Source organism: Dermacentor silvarum, chromosome 1 (assembly GCF_013339745.2).
Source record: "Dermacentor silvarum isolate Dsil-2018 chromosome 1, BIME_Dsil_1.4, whole genome shotgun sequence".
Taxonomy (NCBI): domain Eukaryota; kingdom Metazoa; phylum Arthropoda; class Arachnida; order Ixodida; family Ixodidae; genus Dermacentor; species Dermacentor silvarum.
Window position 1 is genome coordinate 143170663 of NC_051154.1, and position 26617 is coordinate 143197279.

Consider the following 26617-nt stretch of genomic DNA (forward strand, 5'->3'; position numbering starts at 1 on the left):
CAACGCCATAGCCACTACGCCACCACGGCGGGTAAAGCCTCTCAGTTGACGTAACATCGAGTTCTTAACGGTCATAGCATGTATCAAAGGATATAAACAAGCCTTTTGTTGCAGCACCGACTCTGCGGAACTTTTCATTTCACATTTTTATAAATTCGGAACATTCGATACTCAATTGTACATTCGATGGTTGTTTTTATCAAATATTCATTTCAGATTCGAATCGAAAATTTAGCTATTCGAACACCCTCTACAGTACTCACAATCTCCCAATTAGCTCTGCGCACCTTAGGAAATATTCTAAATGTGGTATTGGAAGCGATCACTGCTCATGGCATGTCGATCCGTTCAGTCGGTATTATGGGACCTTTAAAGGCACACTAAAGAGAAACACTGAGTCATAACGTGCTCTTGAAGAACTCTACTTTCGCTGATTTCGCGGTAATAGGTTGATTATTAGATGAGAAAATGACAGTTAAAGTTTCGTTTTCGAATTTTTGAACAGAGAGAAGAAAAACATCGACCATTACGATACTCCCTAACGCGAATTACGAGCGCAGCTATTTAGGTGTTTTGAATTCGCGATACACTGAGGCAAAAAATTTGAATCTGAACGGCAGGGTCCTTTCGGCGGCGGCGCTGAGCCTCTGCTCAGGCAGCTCGTTTAGCAGCAGCGGCAGACGAATCCCTTCCACCGGGTTGCGTCGCTCATTCTTCAGAAAGCGTGAACACGGAAACGCGTGGCTTGCGCGGGCGCATTCTCTAGCGGCGGCGGCGCAGGCTAAGTAGCGCATGCACAGTGGGTCCGAAGCCAGCGCCAGCGCTGTTTCCATATATGGTATCAGTGGACGCGCCCGCCGCATGACTTAGTAATGACGTCTTCGGTGCGAAGCACGTCTCGTGCGGCACTCCGATTTCTTCACCTTTTCGCCATACGCTCCTCCTCCGCTTGCCACCTCATGTTTCCACTGTACCCTCCTCCTCCGCTTTTCTCCTCGCGTTATCTTCGTTATCGCCGTCTTTCGTTCCCAGCTGCACTCCAGGCGTTCGCTCTTTCATCCTTCGCTGTGCTCGTTCGCTCGGTTACGCCAAGGGACGCCGACGCTCAACGCAGGAACGGGCACCTAAGAGCTGCGCTCTAAAAGCGAAGATATACTGTGACCGGCGGGTCGCAGACCAAGATGGTCCCCAATACAACCATTTTCGCGTGAAATCATCCGAGCCTTATAGAAAGGAATTTCACAACCAAACTATCAAAGCATATTCAAACTGTGTTTGAATAATCGGAAAAGGGTCCCAATATCGGCAAAAGCCGCAGACGGTAAAGCGCATAGCTCTAACGCAGGAAAGATCTCTTTTCCCGTAAGCGGTATACGGTCAGTAGACGGAATACGTAGTTCTAGCAGATCAGAGTAACAGAAGCCCTTGAAGATCAAAAACATCTTCGAATCAGCGGCTATCAGTTATCGCATGCCCACCAGCGTCCCCTTCTTACCATAGCTCAGCGGCTGCGACCTAACCGCTGAAGTTTTTCTTCTTCATTTCCGATTTCTTGTTATTCGCAAATGCGAGCACAAGCCTGTTACACTAAAAGCTGGATAAAAGCCAGAACATAAATAATCGAATCGTCATGATCCTCGTTCAAGTCAACATGGCCAAAAGCAACTCGAGTGGCGTCAGGTTCCCTAGCTCGTCGCCTCGGCACGCGCGCTTTCCACAAAAGGAGCCGGCGGCGCGGTGGTGTCGTTTTCGAGTCGCCGAGTGCACGTCTACGGCTTGCGATCACTTTTAAGTCCTAGAGTCGTGCAGCCCTTGTTTCATTTCTTTAATTTCCACTTCTTTATTTGAATCATGTTTGCCCAAGGTCTTCCTCACTGGATACAGGCAGAGCTCCATCCTCTTCTCGACAGCCATTTTCGGACTGCCGGCCGGCCATTCAAAAACGGCACATTGAACTCACCATTAGAAATACACGCCTGGTCAGTTCGTTTCGTGTTGCAAAACTGCAGCTCCTTTCTCGAACTGATATTGACCATTTTTCATTCTTCCTTTCTTTCTTTCGTTTCTTCAAAACTTGTAAGCGTGGATTCATATCGCACAGCACAGCCCGCTATAAGAGAGAGAGAGAGGTGTGACTTCGCGCAGCCGTTGGAGTGCGGGAGGCCCATTTTTTCGTCTAGCCGAAAGCGTTTCCGCAGTCAACGAAACTGTGCTGCGAAAAATATTTACTCGTCTGGCAATCGAGCAAAAAAATAGGGGGGGGGGGGGGGGGGGTGTTGTATTTTTCGTTAGGCGATAGTACGTGGGGCTTGCAGCCTACATGTAAAATTTAAAAATGGAGTGAGAGGGACGCGCCGTGTCCCTGTTACATTGGATCGTGCGTATTGCTCGTCAGACGTTACAGGCGAGATACACGCTGTATCAATGGAAGAAGAAGAGCCACGTGAGAACAACGTTACGGTTCGTATTCACATGACACCCTTCGGCTACGGCCTGTCAGCCGCACAGGAGACTAATGCCGCGATAGTTACCATGGCTAGCTGCTGTGCGATTCGACCTTCCGCGGTGGCTCAGCGGCTATGGCGTTCTTCATAATCAGAACTGGTTTTGGCACGTAAAACCCCAGAAAGAAGAACAATGAGATTTTGGTTCTGGCGCCTAAAGCCCCATTATTTTTCAAACTCTCTGGATTGCCTCCTCCTCTTCTATTTGATGCCTTAGCGTGCGCAGAAGCTTTCTACCAGTGTTGAATTAAGACGTACTTTCATCGTTCTCTACTTTACTGGTTTGGCGAGGATGCTGAAGTAAGCAAGCGCGTTTGTTCATAGCTCTCCAGAAAACTCGCGAGAGGATGAATTAGGGACAGCGCATTTTATAACAAGCTGTTGCAGTATATCTATGAAACGGGCTTGCATGCTTAACCCCATTATGATGTTATGCCGCGTGGCAATCCAAGCGAAAAAAAAAAACAAAGGAAACGACATTCACTGCATGCAGTTATATACGATTGTGGCCAGCAAGACAGTACGCGACGTCGAATCGCTTCTTCAAGTTCTCCCTGCAGCATTATTTCGGCGTGATGTCCCAAGCCGGTGATAGAACTCCGGCAGCACCCATCTTCTTCATTTTCTCCATTTCAGTTAACTCTTTCTTGTCTCTTTAGCGTAAGCGCATTACTGAAATGAGCGCCACCCTCGGTAGGTTTCTCTTAACAGAAGGACAGAGCAAGCCAGGTCGGCAGAAATAAAAGAGAACAACCCAACAAGGTTGCGTACGTGAGCGGTCGAGTATTCCGGCCGTTGCGTGTGCTGCGTCGTTGCAGATGGAGCGCGATTGCACAAGGGAAAGCACGGGGAACGCAGGGCAAACAGCTCGGCGAAAGGGGCGCTGCGGGGCCGCATTAAGACACTGCGCATTTTGCGCTCGAGCACGCCGCGTTGACTTTGTGGGCATAATATAATTTCTACTCTTGCCATGTAGCAACCATCGTGAAATCGCGTTACAGCTTGGTGCGAAGCGAACGAGGGCGCTGTAGAATAATGGTAACTTAGCAGCAAGTGTCCCGTCTAGTCATAGAAACCGAGCGCCTAGCGACATCGGGGAATGGATGCGCCAGAAAACCAACCCAGGATAGGCCCCACACCCATCCCTTAATAAATAAAATGTATTCGTTCATTCATCGTTGCCAAGTAAAGCGTTAAAGTTTGTTTCCTTGTACACGTGTTCTATGACGTGACTGGGGGAAGGTGTAAGCATTGCTCTCTTCTCGGCAATAGAAATGTTGGAAAAGTATTTGTGTGCCATCGTGTATTCCGCTGGTGTAGTTGTGCCCGTTGCACTACGCTGTAAATTTCGTGATGACGTACGCACATCCCAACACTGTAACTCTCAGTACCTTTTGAGGTCAGGCTGCTATCGAGTGCGGTACGTCTCCATTGCCCGAAACCGAAACTATGGTGTAACTATGCTGTTGCGAAATTATGGTGTAATAATTGTTGCGCGCTGGCACCTGTGACCTGGCATACGATAAATTATTGTGCAAGCGACTTTCCAAAGATCAAAACGCAGGCAACACATTTGTGACGGTGCCAAATTGAGTTTCCTGACTTCAGGAGACGTCTCTCCGCCTCCCCGAGGCTGGGCAGGGAATTTCGAACTTGAAAATTTTACATCGACAGTCAGTGCGTCCTTGCAAGTTGTGCTTTTGATATAGCCGATGGATGCACACTCAAAATTTGTTACCGACAGGTACCCTTATATTTTACTTAAAGCATATCAGTATACACTTCTGAAATCTCACAACCGGGATCAGTTGTGAAACAGGGTACCTTGTTTGTAGATATTCAACAAGCTATCAGTTGGCACCTTGACGAGGGAAAATGCGTAGCGTTCATTAGTTTCAGATATTGTTTAGGTAATCCGCGTATTACGAACCATGCGCATTTAGTCCTATAGCTGTCACCTCATTGGATGTTGTCATAAGAACATGTCGTATGAAGAGTTTGTGGTATTGCAATCAGATTAGCTGGCAGTACCTTGCCTATAATTTTTTCGCCAACAGTTCCTGGTATTCTCAGAGGCTAAAAAAACGCCCTAATATTTGTTTCATCGCCCTCCTTATATTTTCGATCCCCACTTGAGGTAAATATGTGTGTTCGTAATTGTTGTCTTGGATGAAATTTGAAGTCCAAAAACAACTATAAAGCGATAGTGTCTGTATACGCTCTAGCAGTGAAGCCTTTCTATGTAGCATCTAAGAAAAGAAAATTGAACTCCAAACACATTTTATTCTTTACATATGTTTGTTCTCAGCTATTCTCTCTGCATTCCATTTTACGCGATGTTATAGTCTATTTTTTTCCTTTATTTTTTCGCCTTGAAATGCCTCTTGCTGGCCGGCGTGAATATTGTGCTGGCGCAGCTTTCTTCGATTGTTACAAGACTCAAAATCGCATTTTGGTCTGAAATCTGGGTTGAAGAAGTCGAACGCTTTAACCGACGTGTATTCCGCCCGAACTTAAGATTCTTCGTAAGCTTCCATGCAGTCAGTGCACGTGCGCAGAATGAGAGCAGCAGAAATAAAAGCAAGGACGACGCGTTGTTTAACGTCCCGAAGCTGCACAGATGGGCTATGAGGGGTTGGCGGCATAGAAACGCCCCTACCTGCACTCACATTGGAGACGAAGAATCAAAGTTATCGATGACTTCGCGAGTGATTGCTTCACTAAAACGTTTTTTGTTTACTAAATTACTTTTGTTTTTGTATAATTATGTTCTGCGCCGGTAGCGCCCGTCTAGCGGCAGCGAACATGTAGACATTTTGTAAAATGAAGCTTTGTAATCTGATCTGCAACACCTCTGTTCTTGGCAAGGAAGCCATCCGCACCTTTCAAAAGATCATCTTGCGTACTCTTTAGCTCAAATCGAACTCCTGATAAACGGAACATATTTGCCTGGTCCATTATGGTTCCGTTTAAGGAGAACCCACTCTAGTGAGGTTCTATTCGGAAACAGGAACAAAGAATTGTGTCTTATGGCCTAGGCGTGCTGTATCAGTATAGCGGCGGTAGCGTGTGCGTAAGCCAGCCTTCAACGATCCTTCATAGAGAGTTATCATGCCTAAGCCAATATCATACAGAAGTGCGCGCGCGTGTCCCTGAGTGGCGGGTTGGCCTTGGCGCTGCCTTCTCCAGAGCATGCGCAGACAGTTTTTCTCGCCTTCGTTCTTTCTCGCCACTGTGCGACCATCTAGTTGACAGTCGGCTATGTCGATGTCTTTGTCGCTCATCTCGTGTGCGTGATTTCTAGCCTAACTCCTCAAATAATTTTCACGTTTTTCAGGCTTAATAGGGCGCAGTTAGACGCTACTGGGTAAAAATATAACGTCAGATGATTTTGTACGTTTAAATTTAGCAGTGCATAATTTTAGCTGTTTCGTCTGCAAACATGAAGCAGCACTGACGCACAGGGACTACAGAATGCACCACGACAGGCTAAAAGGCTGATATGGCCGGCCATTGTTGGAGGAAGTGGTAAGACAAGACTTTTTTTTTTTTTCGATTCGCACTGCAGTGACAGCCGAAACAAGGAACTTGGTGCACCAAGTTGGAAAAAATACATCAGGTATAAACCACACTGCTGTTTTATTTTTCTCCTTCTTTTAGCAAGGCTGATTTTTTTTTTCATCACTAATAGATTAGTACTGCTAAATGGAAGATAGAGGCGTTTAATGCAAGGTCTCAACGAATGATGAATCGCACAGCCCGACAGTGCGCAAAGTTGCCTAGAACTGTGGCACTTAAATGAGCTTCGAAGCAAATTACTAAAGATATTAACGCACACGTACTAGTACCGTCGTCTATTCAGTCATTCCGAGACATAATCTACAGAAGGCACAAATGTGCGTCGCATGTCAGCGATGGTGGCGCAAGCAAAAAGTGAATTTGGCGCTACGGTAACTGTTTTTCACATCACATGCTGCGTTAATGCACATGCAGCTTAGGTTAATGAGGTTAGCGCAGTTCACTAATGCGCGTGGATAAGAGTAATTTGCGATGAAGCTTTTTCATCTGCGTTGTTCTAGTTGCCTGCTCGTGCGCTGTTCATGCTATTTTTCTTTCTTTTTTTTTTTTAAGTTGCGATTTCGTTTTGTTTTGCGCTTATTTCTAACATCCCCTTCAACAATGCCTTAAGGCGAATGTAGCTTTGATAGAACACTGTTTCCACGAGTTCTACCAGCGCCGCACTGTGGAAGGAAAATGAAATGCCAACAGCGGAGCGCAGGGCCAAAGGCACATCACCACCAATAAACACCATTTATCATCATCAAAGACACAACTTCATCGTGTGCTAACGCCGCACAGTCGTTCACGCTTGGCTTAAACGATAGGCTCTGAAACTTGTAGTCCGATATATCCGCCTATTTCGTTGAGTAGCACTATACCCGCTATGGCACCGGAGATCGTCACCGACATGAGTGACACCGACGACGTCTGAGGCAACGTTACTGTCTGAGGTATACATAGTTTGGCACGGTGCGCTCGGCCTCTTCCCTTCGCCTTACGTTCTCGCCAAACATAACTATTACTAATCATTGTCTTGCATCTTACATTGCGATAAACTCGGCAGGTAGCTGGAGACCAACGTAATCATTGCGGCATGCTTTCTCTGAAAATTCCGAACGAGTGGCGGCGAAGGATGCTGTAATGAACGTGGCATGGACGACGGCGCGCGCGATCGACTGACGCTATGCTCGAGAAAACGCGAACGCTCGACAACTAAAATAGCCGCAGTTTCGCACGAAAGTAATGATAGCGATAGCAAGAGACATTCACACCCTGTAAGGTTCGTAGGCCGCATAAATTGTAACCATTCGCTTACTAACTAAATACGCGTGGTGTCACGCGCGCTTTGACAAAACAAGAACGTATCTCACTCGATAACCAAAGGCAATCAGTGTCACAACGCTGACGTGATGAGGAGCTCCAGCAGCGAGGAGCACGCCGCACGTGCTAGTTCCAAGGGGAACGTTCCATGCTGACGCTCGCTTCACCATTTGATCTTAAACGTTTAAAGCCCAACAAAAATACGAAACTCAGAGAAACGACAGGAAAGAGCTCTTGCAACTGTGCTGCATCTATAAAAGTAAGATTAAGCGACCTCCATCACTAGGCGCGCGGGAAGACAGCGTGCATGAAGCCACCAGCCATCTCGGCTCGTCCTTCGTCCTGGCCAGCGCGTTTGATGTCCTCTAACATACGGCGCGAGGAGCCACGGCCGGGCCGAGGAGGAGACGCGCTCTCTCCTCTATCCCGGCAATGTGGAAGCGTGGGCTCGATCACGTGGCCTCCAAGATTAAGCGCGCGAAAAGACGGCGTGCATCAAGCCACCTTAAAGTGCCCTCGCATACTTGCTCTCGCATCGGCGCATCACGTGACCAACACACGGCGCGCGGGCCGCTCACTCTCCTCGCAGTTATATTTTATGCGGGACAGCACGGCGACGGCGAAAATGCGCCTGGAGTGTCCGTATGATTGTCATCGCAATAAAACAGACCAGACTCGTTCTAATGCGCGGAATCGGCAAGTTGCCGATTCCGCGCATTAGAAATACCGCATCATTTCATCGTGCTATTCATTGACCCGGTTGTCTCAGGGCAACGTATACTTAAGGGAACTACGTGTATGTGCGATTCATTCGAGAACATTCCGAGCCAGACGTAGCGCCCCTCCTGGTTTCCTATGTCAGCCGTACACGTCTCCCTCACTCGTTAGCGATTTCCTTTACACACACACACACACACACACACACACACACACACACACACACACACACACACACACACACACACACACACATATATATATATATATATATATATATATATATATATATATATATATATATATATACACACACACACATATATATATATGTGTGTGTGTGTATGTGTGTGTGTTATAACCGAGTATATAATAAGTTGTAATGAAAGCCGCAGCGCCGTGAAGCCTCGTCGTGAAGTAGCAATTAACCAAATACAGAAGAATTTCTGCGACGTTTACCCGCCGTGGTGGCTTACCGGCTATGGTGATGCGCTACGCCACCTGGTGAGGCACGAATGCGCGGACTCGATTCCCAACCGCGGCGGTCGCATTTTGATGGGGGCGAAATGCACGTTAAAGAATTCCAAGTGGTCGGAAATTAATACGGAGTCCTCCACTACGATGTGCCTCATAATCACATCGGGGTTTTGGTACGTCAAACCTAAGAACATAATTTTTTTAGCTGCAGCTTTATCATTGTTCATGACAGAACGGTATACAAGACTGCTCTATAAGCCCACGCAGAAAGATTCGCGCTTAAGAACAAGCAAAGCCCCCGCAGCACATCTCAGTACTATAGGCCGGGGTGACATGAATATACCAGTCTCTGCGCCCTTGCCACGGCTTGCTGCCGGCTGTTGGGCGCGAAGCACGATAATAAAAAAACACGGATCCGAAGGAAAAGTACACCGGCCACGCTTCGGCTATACTTAACTGAACACTGTTCCACAAGATAACGCAACTCGCGCTCCATGGTGGTGGTACAGCAACGATGGCGCAGCTCAGCTTTTTCATCGTTTAATTTATTCGCGCAGCGCCAGGAAATTGTGCGCGTGACAAGAGGTGTTGATGGGAGTATGGTGCGAAGCTTTTTCCGCGGCTGTCTAAAGCTTTAAGGGTTTTCACTCTATGGGCCTTCGAAACGATGGGTATTCAAAAAGGTGTCCCGACACGCCGTCCTAGGTCCAGATATGGTCACGTTCGATGTGAGCTGTACACAATTGACAAATTATGTCTGCATACGAACGTAACACTCTCACGCCTGGTAGTAACAATCGAGTCTGCAGCTTTAGGGCTCTTGCAGCACCGTCTTTCGACAGCCACCCGCGTACCGGCTGATCCGGTGCACATGCTGCTGATACAGAGTCTGTCTGACCACAGAGACAGCCCAAAGCGCACGGCGCGTGAATGACTCTTACCGCGAGCTGGGCACAACCCGTTAACAGCGAACAGTTGAGGGCTCATATATGTATAGGGGGATCATCAGCGCAGGCGTTAGTCTGAAGTGTCCGCTAACCGGACGCGAACCGTTGTTGCGCAGAATGCACACACACACACCGAGATGCATAAACGCCATCAGCGTCACGCCCACTTTGAACGTCCCGAGGTTTAGACGTGACGTTCCGCACAGTTTTTGTTTAATTCCGCCACAAATCAACCGGTACTAGCCAGCACGGGGCACCGCTATTTCTGGCGACTCTAAAGTGTTTAGCACACAATCTGTGGTGAAGCACAGTCCGTGTTGCTGTCACATGTCTAAACCGGCGACATTAGTGCCTGAGAGAGATATTTAGCTGAACGAAATAGCCCTTACATAAAAGGGAAAACAAGAAAAGAGGGGGAGGGGGGCACTCAATTACAGAATTATTTGCCCTTCCACAAATTTCCTGGACGCGATATCCTATCTAGCACACAGGATCAGTCACGAAGTTATAGCCTATCGAATACGCTGTCATGCTTGTCAGCAACATTTATAACAGCGCGCAGCCAGCCCAACAGTGCGTGGAACAGCCGGCGCCCACCCAACCATGACAGGCTCATTCATCCCAAGTGCAGCCCCACCCACTGAGAAGCTTTGAGTCATATAAGGAACAATGTACAACCATTAATGAGCATGCCCTACGGTTGGCATCAACGATATACGCGAATAGTTTCAAGATAACTACTATCTCAAAAGGTAACGCGCCAATAAAAGAACAGACGCATTGCGTAAGCCCTTGCCGTAAGCCCTTGCCTCACCGCAGCTTCAGTTCACCCTGTCAGCGCGGCACAATATAACGTTTCATTATACGGCACGCTTATGTAATTGCTGACGACTTGCACGGAAGGAAATCGAGACGCGGCCTGGATGGAAATAACAGAAAATAACCGTTACGCCGGTATGAATTACGGCTACTCTGCAGAAAATACGCTTTCGCGGGCAGGCTTTTCGTGACAGACAAGTGATACACTTTCAATCTCTTAACTTGGCGGGGTTTTTCGTTTCGAAGCCAGATCTGGCACATGAAGGGCGTCGTAGCGGTGAGCTCCAGAGCAATTCTGACCACGTGGGGTTCTTTACTGTGCACCCTGCAGTTGCAAACACTTTTCAGCATCGGATTGCGGCCACCGCAACTGGGACACGAACCCGCCACATTGTGCTCGGAAGCGAAATGCCACAGTCACCGCAGAGTCAGGCGTTGGACACTCACTCGCGTTCAGGGTGCGAAACCAAATTTCTTCTCTCGTTCAGGTTTTTGCTCCGGTTCAGAGTAAATGGTTCAGTTCTGGCTCATTTTCGGAGCGACGAAACGCAACCTCTAAGGCCGGTTGTAACAGGTTTAGGTTCGGCTACGAAACGCAAGAATAACTACAGGAAAAGCGTCTAAGTTTATTTCGCACAAAAGCACAAGTACTCGGATCAGTCAACTAATGAAGAGAAGAGAGTGAGACCCAGCAACGACCTCACCTTTACCCATTGAAAGCAAGTACGCAGAGAGGTAGGACTCGCAAACGCTCACGATCAGCGACCAAGGGCGCAGAGTAGCGAAGCTCGTCCGGTTGCCCTTTCTTATTTGTGACTAAGTGTTGCATTTAGCTAAAGCCATATTATTAAAACAAGTGTCGGAACCGCAAGGTACACTAGCTTAGACTTGCGTTAGAATCTTAGCAACCCACCGATGTTTATATATATATATATATATATATATATATATATATACTACTCCCGCTTCTTGGCGCTTCGCGTTTTGCAGAGTTGGCGGCAGGCTCTTCGCTGCAATGGAGACGTATAGCACGTGCAGCACGGAGGCACACCGCCTATTGTTACATCATCTCTCCTGACGCATTGAGGCTACTTTTAAAATCGCTGCGTCAATCTAATTGGAGAAAGCTGCACAGGCGCGGTAGTTTTCATGCAACGTCAATTAACACAGAGAGGCCACTAGCTGCGCGCGCAAATCGGCACAGGCACAATGGCTTCAACCCAGCAGTTTTCTCTCGAATACAGCTAAGGGTGCACTAGGCGGATAATGCAATGCGTCTGGCGGAAATAATCATGCCGAACCACATCATCCTGAACCACCCCGACCGGGCGGGCCCTTCGCGTGGCGCAAGGCGTAAGTGAACAAAAATTGAATTTCTCAAAGCAAAATCCGTCAGAAAAATCATAAAGTACGACTTAACCATAACCTACAGACGTAATACGAGAAAAAAAGCCTGATAAGCAGCCAGGGATCTTTGAATACTATCGCGTTCCACTCTTAAAGGCGAAGCTTAAGCGTCCTCCAATTCTGATGGTGTTTCGCTGTACTTTGGTTCTAGGCAAAATTGAAGGGAATGTTGGAAAACCAAGCCTGTCTAAGTGTTGTTACATGTCCCTCGCGAATCCCGACGTGACAGATATATATATATATATATATATATATATATATATATATATATATATATATATATATATATGCATACAGGGCGTTCAAAATTAAGCGTTACGGAATTTTTGAAAATCGCCTGTGGCAGGTAGCATAATTCGGTAGATTCCTCGTTGGCGTCACATATTCTCCTCGCACGTACGGACGCGGTACTTCGAAGTGATTTTCTCGCGCCTGCGGCGCTCGTGCTGTATCAGTCATGCCGGATTATATCTTTCTCGCGCCTCTACCTTCAAAATAACATCACTGATTTTCCCGGGGAAGCAGTAGGGGCCGTAGTAGAGACCGGGGACTGCTCTCCTGGAGCAGTATCTTCGATCGTGCCAGTCTTCGTTTGGTGCTCTCCGTGACTTTTCAAAAGCATTTTTAATGGTCTTCTTTGAGTTAAAATGTTTTGAAAAGTCACGGATAGCAGTACACGAAAAGCCTGGCACGAGCGATGATACTGCTCCAGGAGAGCAGTCCCCGGTCTCTACTACGGCCCCTACTGCTTCCCCGGGAAAATCAGTGATGTTATTTTGAAGGTAGAGCGCCGTAAGGCGCGAGAAAGGTTCAATCCGGCACGACTGATACAGCACGAGCACCGAAGGCGCGAGGAAGTCCGTCCGACGTATCGCGCCCGTGCGAGGACAATAGCTGACGCCAACGAGGAATTCAGCGCATAATTCCTATCGTTGAGCTGGGTTATTCGATGTGGCGGACATTAGTAGCGCGAGAAAAATACACATATTCAACTAATTAACAAAATATTGACTAATGAAGCTCTTAGTTAATTACTTTACAACACATATTCCAATTTACGAATTGTAGCCGGTGAGCTTGCAAGACGCATCCACTTGAAATGAATTTCCAGGATGACACTAGTTTCGATGTATTATTTCCCAAAGTGTGGGACCAAATACAGGGGCGTTCCAGTTACTTGTGTTGCTCAATGTATAAAACAGCATTTTGGTAAAAAAGTAAGTGGAACAACAGTGCATTTTTACGGCGAGTTTGATGGCGCATATCTCCAAACTGGTGTCATTCTGCAAATTCATTCCAAGTGGATACGCCTGACAAGCTCGCCGGCTACAATTCGTAAATTGTAATATGTGTCGTAAAGTAATTAACTAAAACGTTAATTAGTGAATGTTTGTTAATTAGTTTAATATTTGTTTCGATTTCTCGTGCCGCTAATGTCCGCATTATCGAATAACCCAGCTCAACGATAAGAATTTTGCTACGTGCCTCGGGAAATTTTTTAAAAATTCGTAAAGCTTCATTTGAATACTCTGTATACATATAGTATGCGTGGTTCCCTATCGGCCACTTAGGCCGGTTTCCGTGTTTTACCTTTTGTCGCATCTACGCTTTCATTTACGTACGACTGTGATAGAAAGTGACTACCTATAGCCAGAAAGCCGTTCCTTTTATCAGCGATCATAGGTCCATCACCACCGCAGCCAGAGCGTTCGACGCTGACCAACTGGTGTTCACGATTGTATGGCTAACACGCTTGTCCCCCGGGCAAGCCTGATTCAACACTGCAAGAACGGCGACACTATTTCTAAAATGATAACAGGCCTACGTGAACATACAAATGTGATAGCACGGCTTAGCCACAAGTACGGACAATGCATCGATAAAGAGCTCCGAAAGTCGACCTGAACCGATAAGCGTACTTATTTTTTCCTTCTTGGTTGAATTCAGAAGTGGCCAAAAATTCGGCAGAGACACTTACCCCCGTATTCAGAAATGCAACTTCGCTTCAAGTCCGTGCTTGACTTGAGTTAAATGACGCCTGTTGTGAACGCGCCGAAGCAAGCGCAATGAGTGTCCAGGGCATGTTCACGCCAGGCGTCGTTTAAGTCAAGTCAAGCATGGGCTTGAAGCTAAGTTGCATTTCTGAATACGGTGGTTAAGCCTGCTTACGTGTGGGATGCGAAAGCATTATAACGTTTGTAGATCTCGAAACGTCATGAACGCGCTCATTTTATACGCTCATATCGTGGCGCCACCTTCTCCCCATTGTCTGCACCGTCCCGTGCCCAATGACGCAGCACTAGGCCACACCTTTACTCAGCCAGATGGCTGCGACGTGACGTGTGCAGTCAAGTACGCACTAGGCACACCTTTAGTAAGCCAGAACCATGGAGCCGTGTCGTCGGGGAACCGTGCTCGTTTCACACCCCGGAGGCCCGGGTTCAATTCCAGCCAAGATCGAAATGTACCGAATTTTCAAGTCCATTCTTTTACTTTGTTTGCAGAAACCTCACTGAGAAATGTGACGTCAATTACAGGATGTTCTTACGTGTTTTTACTCTTTGCGGCGTCGGCCATTTTTGGTACCATCTTTCGGTCACGCCGACGGATTTTCGCGTAATGGGGCATATAATGCTTTCGCATTGAAAAAAAAAATTTTTTTTAACGTTCCGGTCAAGTGCCGGACGTGGAAAACATCTCGGTTTCAGTTTCGGTTCGACACCCCGCAAGCGTCCAATAGAAAAGGAGAGAGCTGTGCTGAGGACTCCCTTTAGACAAGCGTCATACCTCCCCTTCCTAAACCACCCGCTTTCCAACAAGAATAATTCGGCTACCTTCTTTAGAAAGCCCTCAAACAAAAGCACGGTGTATTAAACATTACAGTACAGTAGGCTGCCGAAGTGTCAAGCGCTGTCTCAAATGGACTGGCACCCATCTGCCCCCACAAAACAGTGGCATATCAGCCCAAAATAAGACCCGAATCGGGAAGTGCAAGAAAATACGCATATCTCGAGCGACACATCGTCGATGTAAATTTAAGTTGGAATAAAATATGTGAACTTTAATACATTCGAAAACCATCGACATTGTTTTCAAATGAATCACGTTATACTGATTGCATCAACGCAGACCAACCAGGCTCGCTTTCATTCATGCGCGTGATCAGCTAATAGAATTACACTGAATTTTCATACACGTATCAATGTAGGCAGTGTTGACGTTGAACAAGTTTACAGCGTCATCACTAAAATACTGACTGGTTCTCACCTGGCCACATTTTCTAACGAACACCGTGGTACTTAGAACGGCCCCTCAAGTGCCTACCACAGCTACCTTTTTTCTCTCTTAGCACACATGTAGAACGACCTCCTAATGAGGGTGTGGCATCTTACGTCACTCTCAGGCGGACGCAATCGGCAAATGGATTAGGAGCGCAATCTGCTGCCGTGCAATTCTCGAGCATTGTTATGCTCGAGCATAACAAGCAGCCCCCCAACGAAAGAGTAATAGGAAAGTAAAAAGCTTCACTGAAACGTCACAACTTTTCTCTCCCCAAATAGCTCTGGTCGAGTTTCTGTAACGGCACTTGATCTACAGATCAGACGCGATATGCAATCCAGACAACTCGCAGTCTTTCAAGAACGACGCAAGCAACACCGCAAATGCGCGCTTTAAAGTTAACGCGTGAAACAAAGAAGCGACCGCCTGAAATAAAAGCGCGCCACCACGAAGTCGTCGCCCGAGCGTGAGTGACGTGCATTTACCTGGGATCAAACGCACAGTGGACGGGTCCGAGTCCTGATCACCGATCGAGGGGGACAGTGGCGTCGAATTCTGACCGGCCAGCGAGTCAGGAGTTGTGACTTGCGTCACTTCGAACTTGCCGGTTGTCGTCGATGTAGCTTCCATGTTGAACGCGAAGCTTCGTCGACCGTGCACCCCGGCTTAACTTACCACGGGCATGGCGCCCACCGGCGAGTCAGATCGCACCGGAAACGAGTCAGAACGCGCAGAGCACGCCGAGTCACAGACACGCGTCCCAGAACACACCGAAAAACGACGACACCAGCGGCCAACGGCGACCTGCAACCCCGTCGCAGTGCTCGCGCGATCTGCCCTCACCGGCGCCCGAACCGCTGCTGCAATGCACCGCGCACGCGCGACCGTGTCCCTCCGCGTTCGGCCTCCTCGCCCCGTGGTCTGTCCGCGCGGGAAAACGAGTCCGTCCGTTCGCGGCTCGTTTCCCTAATACTAAACATTATTTCTGGATGCAAACACCTCTAGAAGGGGAATGAAAGCATCGCAGGACTGCAAGTGGGCACATTCGCCACCGTAGCACACGCAGGACGTTAAGACCACAGCTTTTTTTTTTTTTTTTTCCCTTTCAAATCAATGCCTCAGGCCTTTCCGAGCAGACGACGCAGCGCCGCCAGGCCCAAGTGGAGGCTCAAACCCAGGGCCCCGCCTCCGTTCTGTTCTCCTTTTCTTTGAATGGGAGAGGCGGGATACTCTCGCTCCTAGAGCTACACCGAGGTCCACGTTTGGTGGCGCCACATCACAAGTGCTCTTGAAATCGGCTGCTTTTTTTAGCTGGGCGAGAAGCAGACGACGCGGCTCCCCTCTGTTTTTGTTCGTTCACGTTTGCGCCCAGTTGGGGAATCCTCTTTCTTTTCCCCTTCCGTGTGTCAACAGAAGCACTTGCGTCACCGCTCTTATTCAAAAAGGAATAGGTTATATGCCGATTACTGTGTTAGTCAGCCCTTTTCCCACCGGTCTCCCTTTAGCGATCGAAGTTTGCAGGTTTGGTTAAACCTTCTTATATTCGCCAATTGTCCCGGAGCAACAAGCTCATTCGCACATGGCTACGTTGCCATGTTTTATTTGGCCATAGTAGCTAACGCATTCCACACATAGTAGCTCACGCGAGCGCTCAAACTTCTCAGACACTCGTCGTGTTCTGTTCAGCAGTAACGATTGTCAGAGCTATCCTGTTTTATAACAGTAAGAAATGTTGAAATAATAAAAAGAAATACAAATCACGAATCGTGCAATACCTGCACGCCTCGAAGATTGTATGGTTTTGATATCACTTCTTTTAGCATAGTACCGCCAAACAAAAAAAAAAGTGAGCCAAAGTAGCAAAGAAAGTTAGGCATTCTCCCGCATAAAAAAAAGCTAACGAAAGAGCCGTGCGTAAGGCTACACGACAATAGTTGAACATCTACTACAGGCACGAAGGTGAAATACGAACAAGAGGAGCGCTCATTATGGTGCAAGTAGCCACGAATACATCTTAAAACTCGGACAGGAGAAAAAAAGCGTCCGACTATATATATATATATATTATACACATTTTTGTGGCCCACATTTTAAAGTAAAGTTATCCCATTGACTGGCGAGTAAGACAATGAATGGTTACCATATTCTTGAGTTCAAAAGGTTAACAGGCGAGAAATCAGCGTCTCGAAAAACGGTCTGAAATAAGATCGATGGTAATGGCCACGCCTTCACAAAGCATCTGTGGTAAAATATGACAACCTGGTTTTCTTTTTCGATTCGTGCATAGACATCAGTGATACGAACTTGGAAACCACAATCAACGACGTATCCGTCTCTTAATTCAAAGCGATAGCAACTATAGCGCTATCATGTTTGCACAGCTGTTAACTCCATTTTAACCTTTCATATATTGTATCCTCCTCTCTTTCCCACTCTCATTTTTTTCTTTTCTTTTTTTTTTTCAGAGAAATTGGTAAACTAGATCTAATGCGCGACGGATGGGAGTATTTAGGCGCGTTCACAGCTTAGAACAAGGCGAATGCATTTTCTACCATCCACCCACTTCGGGAAAGTGAAAAGGCAGTGAATAAGGCTCAAGAAAAACGTTCGCACGATTTTAACACTTGCAAAAAAGCAGCAATCGCTCGAGCTCTGAATAAAAGCGGCGGTCGTTGCGACATGCGAACAGGGGTAGCATGACAGAGCTTCGAGGGAACTGCCGCAAGGAAACGACGGTGCGCGCTCATGGTGACGGCACTCCCGCGCAATTGAATTTCGCAAGAGCAACCGGCGCTGTGCGCACCTCGCAGGTAGCAAGGATAGAGTCAGATGCTCCGAGTGCTCTCTCTTCTTCGAAGCAAGGATGATAGTGACAGACAGATTTAGGAAGAAAACAGCATGCTTTTTGTTAAATTGACGGTCAACTGCCAAATTCCGAATCACCGCTAAACACGGTTTGCGCTAAACACGGATACGTATTCTCAAACACACCGCGAGTGAACGTCTTTTCGTATTCATTCAGCGTAATGCAACGACCACGCTACTTTTGGTCCGCGACGTCTGAGGCGGGGTGACGCAGGACGGGGAACCCCCCTGCCGGGCGCGTCATGTATGGAACACGGAAAAAAGAAGAAAGACAGATGTGAAAGAACAGCGATAACATGTCCTGGTGTTTCTTATTTTATTGTGTTTTCCCCTCTGCAAGGGACGAAGTTGCGCGCTCTTCTTTTGGAAGAATCCCCTGTGTGTCGGCAGGTTACATAACGTTCGGCGAGATCTTGGGTTGGAACAAGTCCAGTGAGGAGCGGCGAGTATTTTCTGCGTGCATACTTGTCACATGTCAAAGACCACCTGCCATGGACTTGGCTCATTGACAACGAAGAACTTTGTCCATAACTTCACCAAATGTGCGTACGCGTATTTCGAATATTCTGAAGCCGCTCTAAATTCGGCATATTCATCGCGCCTCTGCGGTGCTCCGAAGACGAATTTAGGCTTCAAAACTACCGTAGAGGTCTCACCTGTCGAGGGAAGGGAATAGAAACTCGATGCAGTGTTAGCCGTACTTTCAACGCCACCAATATTTCAGTCGTCTTTCACCATATCCACCGCAGATAAATTCATCATTTCTCTATAAAGTCGCTCCACTCCATCAAGTGGAGCACAGCGCCGCCTTTCGACGCCGATAAGTGACGCCCTTAGCTGATTTCTACGAGGGGTTGCTTGGCAAACACACCATCTCTCCAGGGCATCAGAGTGGACGCCAACAGCACCTGTTTACGAAGTTTTCATTGAAGCGCAGCAACCACTTCAGTCGCAGGGCGGTGATACCATATACGCCTTCTTGAGTTGAGGCGAAGTGCTGGGTGGCGGAACATCAGAACACGAGGATGAGGATGACTGCGCTGCTGTGACAATGTGACATTTGAAGCGCCATGCTCGTCCCACGAGGTTAGCCGACGGCAGTTGTTGCCTCGCGCTGTGGCTTAGAAATTACTGATAGAGAGTGCACGTTCTTGGGCATCAGTGACGGGCATCAAAGGCATCAATGACCACGGTGTGACTGTGTCAGTTCAACGCCGTTGTTAAAGTCCGTCCGTCCGTCCGTCCGTCCATCCATCCATCCATCCAATCAACTTATCTGAAGAACATAATTACACGTAGCATCTTGCCACGGGCTCGATTGCATGATTGCAGTACTACAGAAACCGGTCTAAGAGTGCTGGGCTGTGGTCGGACTTATACACATGTCGTCTCTTTGCGCCGTTTTACCATTTTCCCCACCATTCCCCAGAGTCCCTGGAATAGTTTCTGTGAGAATTCATAAACAGTTTATAGTTGCGCTTAGTAGTGCACGGGTGGTCCCTGAGTCTTTGGTTTACCATTCGTGTCAAAAGGTAGAAAATATGCCAAGATGATCACCTAACCAACTAGCCATCGTCACATCCTTGTCAGCTATTGTTCAACTTCCTGCTCGGTGAACTAATTGAAATGCATAGTGCGCTCGTATAGCGCCCTATCGAAGTGCATAATAGTTTATGCTGTTTTCCGCACATTGGAGGAATGCATGGAACCGAATCAACATGAAGCTTAGTACGGCAAAAATAAGATTTACAAAATTTATAGAAACCGAAGCTACTTATAGAGTGTACAGAATGGGGAGTGGGTCCAGCGGACGCCTTAGCAAGCGCCGAGGGTGAAGCAAAAAATGCGGAAAATGTGGCGGCGCTGCGATCGCCTTATTCTGAATCTCCGGCCAATAAACGTTGGCTCCGGCTGTTTCGGCAGCGCTCATTGGCTGAGGCGAGCTCGCTGGCTGAGTAGCTGTCGTCTGCTCGACGCACCGTCGTTATTGCGTCGTTTGCGTCCTTTCCGCCGCTCTTTTTACATTTTATTTACAATAGATCGTTGGAGAATAATCTCAGTGTTACCGCCACCGAGTATCCGCCTGTCAAAGCTCCATGCAGCTGCGGTAGGGTCTCCGACGCGACAAGCGTCCGGCCAGCGAGCGGGGCGGGCCACTCACTCGGAAGAAAGTGACGGTGGCGCCACCTGGATTTTCAATAAAGAATGCCTCAGCGCAGAGCCCTCGTTGGACCCACTCCCACAATCTAGTACACTCTACTACTAATAACGCGAGGTGCGAGTTCTTGGATTGTTTAGCCTTCGTATAGTTTGCGACTCCAAGTAAAGGCTCGATACCTAGCGGCCGCGCCGAGAAACAGCCGATCCAGGTTCAAGCGAAAGAGCTAGGGCCTTCTGTAAAGGCATGCACTGAATGCCTTGTAGTTCTCATATCGTCGCGATGCCGCCGCGCACAAGCCTGAAAATGAAAGAAAGACGGATGTCGAAAGACTTTTGTTGTGTACCATTATGCGTGTCATCGCGGTGGGAAGACTGCAATGTATGATATTTGATCTTTTCCCGAAAGAAGCAGACGACGCGCATCGGAGAGCGACTTGAATGAGAAACTTCCGTATTGGGAAAAGGTGACTCATACTATACCGGTTTGTTCGAATTCTGTCTTCACGGCTAGTATAGATCATTGCTTTCTATTTATTTATTTTAAATATTTTGCTGGCTTTTCAAATCACGGAGTGTACTTTGTTTATATAGGTAGGTGCTTTAATAAGTTATAGTGATGTAGGCTTAAGCTTTATTTGATTTTGTTCGTTTATAGTTATATGCCCCTGCATCAGTGTTACTAATAATTTAAGCAGCAGGAATATTCTCGCTAATGTGCTTTTGTCTGTAAGCACGCTAGCAGGAATGATAACTACTCCGGAAGTCTTAACTTGATCATGTCACATGTTATGCGGCGAGGCAACATGTCATTTTCATAGCATGCTTTAGTTAAGTGGTGCAAGCAGAAGAAGCTTTTTTTTTTTTTTTTTTTTTTCATTCACCGCGGTGAGTTGTCAGTTTATTAGCTCGGAAGAAATTTAGAAGCAACTGCAAACAGCGCTCGTTCGAGCGTTGGAGCGTTCTATACCTGCGCACAGCGAAGCTAGTTTGTCTTCCGACGCTGTGGACACAGCACACGGGCAGCAGCTGTCTGCTGCATTCCCAAGCCGGGGCCCTACCGCGAACACTACGTACTGCGAACACGAACAAGCGCCAGTCACCGGACGCAGACGACCTTATCTCACGTATCAACTAACTATAAAAAGGAAGGTGCACCCCCACTCACAAACGGAACTCTCGTTTGTTTTTATCCCAAACACACTGACCAGGTTAACTTTATAGTTTTTAGCCTCGTTCTATCAGAGCAGAATATGCGTATCTTTAGTTTCTGAAAGCACGACAGACGTTACTGCCTATACCGGGTGTTCAAAATGAAGCTTTACGGAATTTTAAAAAATCGCCTGTGGCAGGTGGCATAATTGTTATCGTTGAGCTGGATTATTCGAAGAGGCGGACATTATAGTAGCGCGAGAAATCGAAACACATATTCAACCAATTAACACAAATTGACAAATTAACTTCTTAGTTAATTACTTTACGACACATATAGCAATTTACGAATTGTAGCCGGTGAGTTTGCAAGACGCGCATCCACTTGAAATGAATTTCCAGGATGACACCAGTTTCGAGATATTATTTCCCAAAGTGTGGGGCGAAATACATGGTCATTCCAGTTACTTTAGTGCTTCACAGCATTGGTAAAAAAAAAAATAATAAGTGGAACAACAGTGCATTTTTACGGCGAGTTTGAGGGCGCATATCTCCAAACTGGTGTCATTCTGGAAATTCATTCCAAGTGGAAACGCCTGACAAGCTCACCGGCTACAATTCGTAAATTGCAATATGTACCGTAAAGTAATTAACTAAGAAGTTCATTCACACCCTGTAAAATGTGAGATGCCATTTGTGTGCTATACTATACAACACGAGTCGCAGTGCGGAGTAGCCTATGAAGGTCGAAAACAGTCAAGCATTGTACCTGTACCAGTGGAGCAACGTCGCGAACAAGTTCTTGCACCTTTCGGAGGCCCGCTACGCACAAACACTTGCTTTTTTTTTAACCTCCGGCTCGCTTGAAAGGCTCTTTGTCTTTAGAGAAATAAGATGCGGCTCGCTGGACAGGTAGGACGTTTGCACGCAGAGCGCAACTATTTCCGAGCTTTCGTGGCTGAAATTTTTGAGACCGACCTAATTAAGGTGGTCGGCAGCAAGAAACCCTTTCGGCATCGACGAAACACCTCGATTCGACGTCACAAACGAGACATCATGAGCGCAGCACCAAGCGAGAGAGCCGCCGTGAAGCTGGATGTCGTAGTCATTTTTGTTAAGTTGAAAGTGCTGCCAGCACAAGTAACGGATTCTGGAGTTGCCAATATTCCGGACGTCACTCACAGATACAGAGCGATGTAGCCATTATGTGCGGAGAAAGAGTTCGGTGTCGTTCGTTCGGAAGTGAGGCTCAGTTGTCACCAGTGCAGACGGAACAGCACGCGACATGATCGCCTACGGCTTGCCTATCATGAACTCTGTTACACTGAAGACGTCTTCCTGAACTAGCAAGCTCAAATCAAAACAAATAATGGGGCTTAACTGCCCAAAGCAACGCACCAGCTATGAGAGACGCCGTAGTGGGGGGCTCCGGACTAACTTCTACCCTCTTGGGTTCTACAACGTGGACTTAATCCTATTATAAGAGCGTTTTTGCATTCCACCCACATGAACTTGCCGCCAACGAATCCGCGACATCGTGCCAAGCAGAAGAACGTTCTAGCCACTGAGCCACCGACGGGTTCACGAACTATAGTATAAAGAAAGCGCGTAAATCACTTCCGTGTTAGGATACAACAGCAATTGTGAAGGGAAGCACGCTCCTCTAAATTAACGTTGACAACCCAGGACTCTCCAAAATTGTCCCGAAACCACTACTTATTTCATGCAAACGCTCTTCAGTGAACTAGACAAGGGTCGGTAGGCAAAAAAGTGACCTAATCTACAATTAATTCGTACAGTACGTTCGTGTTCAACAAAGATTTGTAAGCACGGCGGGACGCTATGACATGGTACCGCCGTGGACGAGGCTCGAAGCATGCGGCGCGTGGCCCTCATAAATAAACTCTAGCTGCACTCTGCACGCCAACGATGCAGAAACATGCAGCGATGCGAATAGATTTCGGTGATGCAAAAATCGCAGAAACAAGGAGGCACTCTGTTTGCTCTATATAAAAACGAAACAGAGCTTAAAGACGACGAGACAAGCGCACACACTCTCTGTATGGAGCATTGTTTCCACAAGTAAATGAATAATGATGATTGATCCTGCACCGCCTAAGCTCACTATAAGGACTCCGCTACATTCGATCATCTTTCATACCCCTTTTGCCCTTCCCCATCACAAGGCAGTCAAAACCGGAGATATCCTCCTGTTAACCTCCCTGACTTTCTTGCTTTCATATCTCTCTCTGTGCGCTAGATTATCAGTTTAAATATCGTTTGAACGATAAGCGGCTGGAAAATAACTGTGCACAGTACTTTGAGTGCTCGAATGAGTACAGTCAATTGAGTACAAGAAAACTCACAGGTTCTTAGACGTTATTGTGGATCGCGGCCTCACCTGGGGTCCCCATGTCTCCTATATGAAGAGAAAAACTGATTTGTATTGAGAATATGTTTAAATTCGTAGCTGGAAAATCCTGGGAACCATCACCATGTTACAGCTATTTGCACGGCACTCTTTCTCGGATTTCTTCGATACAGTCTTCCAGTCTTGTACACACACATGCAAGACTAATATCCTTGCACTACAGAGCGTACAAGCTCAAGCACTTGGGAGATGTCTTGCCCTCCCGAGATGTTCTTCGACAGCTGCAACGATTGTCATTGCAGAGGAGCACCCGATCACCCCTACATATCGTCGGTGAAGCGCTAAGAGCGCACATTAGACACATTTCGCGGCTACCATCCCATCATTTAGGAGATTTGTCAGTGCGAAGACCACAGGCTACATTCTGTAGCAGTGGCGTAGCCAGAAATTTTGTTCGGGGGGGGGTCACGTTGCTGCGCAGCCTCCTCCTTATGGAATTTGTCGAGGGATCAAATACACGAATAATAACTGCATTGCCATTGTCAATGCCATTGTATCTTAGATGCTGCAAACAAATTATTGAACGTTACGCACTGTCAAGTACAATGTGTATTTTTTTCATAAAAGAATATATTCGTATGTCTCAAAAATTGTGGCAGAAATAAGTGATACCAATGCTACCGCGTTTTTTGTCTATATATTAAGTAAAGAAAATATCACACGAACTTTAGGACTATATCAGTTCGAAAGCGGCAAAGCAGTGCATGCAGCTGATATGAAAAACATAAAGGCCATGAAAAGAACACGTTGAGGAGAAAATATTTTGATAAAACTTTGTCGCTCAATAACCTTGTTTACATTTTTGTACATATGCAACGGCCAGGGAAAAACGTCAAGGACGCTGTCTTTCGTTGCAATAGATTGCGCAGGAGCAGCTGTTACCGGTCGTGTATTGCAATTACATCGAGATTATAGTCGCAAGAGTGAGTACATATAAAAAGCAGGAGTTCTGCAAAATATACATTAGAAATGCGAAGATGGAATGGAATATACAAATGCGAAGATACAATTCTCGATAAAGGGCAAAAATTGTCGCTGGAAACAAAGTTCGCTGCTTATATACACAAAAGCTCGCAACAAGATATTTAAATATACGTATAAGTCTCCAGTAAATTACGTATTTAAGCAAACGTCACTGTATATAATGCGTCAACCAAGACAAATAAACATGTTGCGCCGTCACAGATAGTAAACTTTGCACATAGAAAGACAGACGATCCAGGCAAGAACAAAATATATGATCGCAGAAATCGTGATATGTACTTGGGCCATGCGGCGGTCGCGACAGATCCGTATAGAATAATAGAATAGAGGAATAATGCAGAAATCAGTACGAAAATGTGTAATGTAACTGCCTGCAAAGCGGCAACAAATATTCTGCACCCAATATTACAGAAGGGTATTCCTTCGGTTCAAAATAAAGTTACAGGCTTGCGCGGCACACGCAGCACAGTCACTACGGGAGGGGGGGCTGAAGCCCCATCAGCCTCCCCCCCCCCCCCCCCTGGCTACACCCCTGTTCTGTAGTATTGTGACAAGACACCATGCCTCAATTCCAGTGTTGCAGAATTACGACTCCTGAATTGGAATGACCCCGGAATGGAATGGGAATGGAATAAAGCGCCTTTTGTCCGGAATGGAATGGGAATAGAATTACGTGTTTTTCCGAAAATAGAGCGCTTCTTCGTCTACGCGTTGTTTTTTTGTCAAAGTATGCCGAAGAACCAACCAACTCACGTTCAAACATTAGTAAGTCAGAGCCTCGAATTCAACAATAAAGCAGTATTTTTAAAATGGCTTGGCTGATTACAAGTACGGTACATTTAGAAGCAACGCTCCTACCACAATTCTGTCCTCATAGACTGAGTTGCTCCACTGAGTTGCTCATAGACTGAGTTGCTCCATCAACACATGATGATGATGATTTTATTGCAATCTCCTTCGAAGCGGGGTAGCGACAGATAGCCCCCTAGCCTGTTGAGCTACTCAGTATTAAACACATGTATAGCAGTCATATTTTCTCTCTTCATAAAAACGTCAATCTCTATATTGTATAGTATATACCTGCAATGGCTCCAGTTCTACCAATATCTTCCCTGCTCCTTTTTCACATAAACACCTCCTGGTTATTATTACCACTGCTGACCATCCATCCCAGCGCTTCTGGGAGGTGGAGCTTTCATACGGGTCTTGCTCGGTGAATATCTTGGCATTCCATTACGATGCGCTGAATCGTTTCGGGAATTTTTCTGCAGCAGACACATGCCTCATACTGTTGCGAATATTTGCTCCGGTATACTTTTGGCCTCAGGCAGCCGGTTTGGGCCTCAAATAGCAAGGCACCGCCCTTCGTATTATCGTACAGATATTTCCTCTTGATTTTTCTTGCCGTATTTGTAAATCACGATGGTCATTTTTGTTTCTATTCTCGGAATCTAATTTACTGTTTGTTTCCCTCACTTTCTTTTTGATGACTCGTGGTTTTACATTTACACTTTCAATTACTCTGAACTTGGTTAGCAACTTTCTGGACGGATATTTGTGCACTTTAACCGCAATTTTTTTTTCATCCATGTTCCTGAGTCTTTGTTTAAGACAAATCTTGCTCTGGGTTGCTCTGACTTCAAAAGGAGCCCAACCCATGTTACTGTGCAATGCCTCATTTGTGGTTTTACCGTGGGCCCCCAATGCCAACCGGCCCAGCGACCTTTGTTAATAACTTCAAACCCCGACAGGATCTCTGATTTGAAGCACACAGTGACATTTATCAAACTTAGCGCTGGCCCCATTACTCCTTCGCCGATTCCTCGCACCACCTGATATTTACTGCAGCCCCAAAGTACTCTACGAGTCAATATTTCTGCGTTCCATTTCCCCATCATCGCAGATGTGTGAACGAGGCACTCCCACGCGGCGCCTCGCTCACACATCCCTTCATTCTGCATTAACCTTTACGGTCATCAGCCTGCAGTGAAGGTACC

The 26617-nt window shown here is 46.8% G+C and overlaps 1 protein-coding gene across 2 annotated transcripts in view; it reads right to left on the reverse strand.

The window, feature by feature from the left end:
- Positions 1-26617, reverse strand: part of LOC119436165 (solute carrier family 12 member 4) — a 394931-nt gene that overhangs the window by 303773 nt on the left and 64541 nt on the right. The window contains exon 1 of one of the 2 annotated variants that reach the window (XM_037702932.2): positions 15517-15877. The exons of the other annotated variant lie outside the window; for it this stretch is intronic. Coding sequence (XP_037558860.1) covers positions 15517-15661 — 145 coding nt within the window. The 5' untranslated portion in view covers positions 15662-15877. Of the gene's footprint in view, positions 1-15516; positions 15878-26617 lie in introns of those variants that run through there. 2 annotated transcript variants of the gene reach the window in all.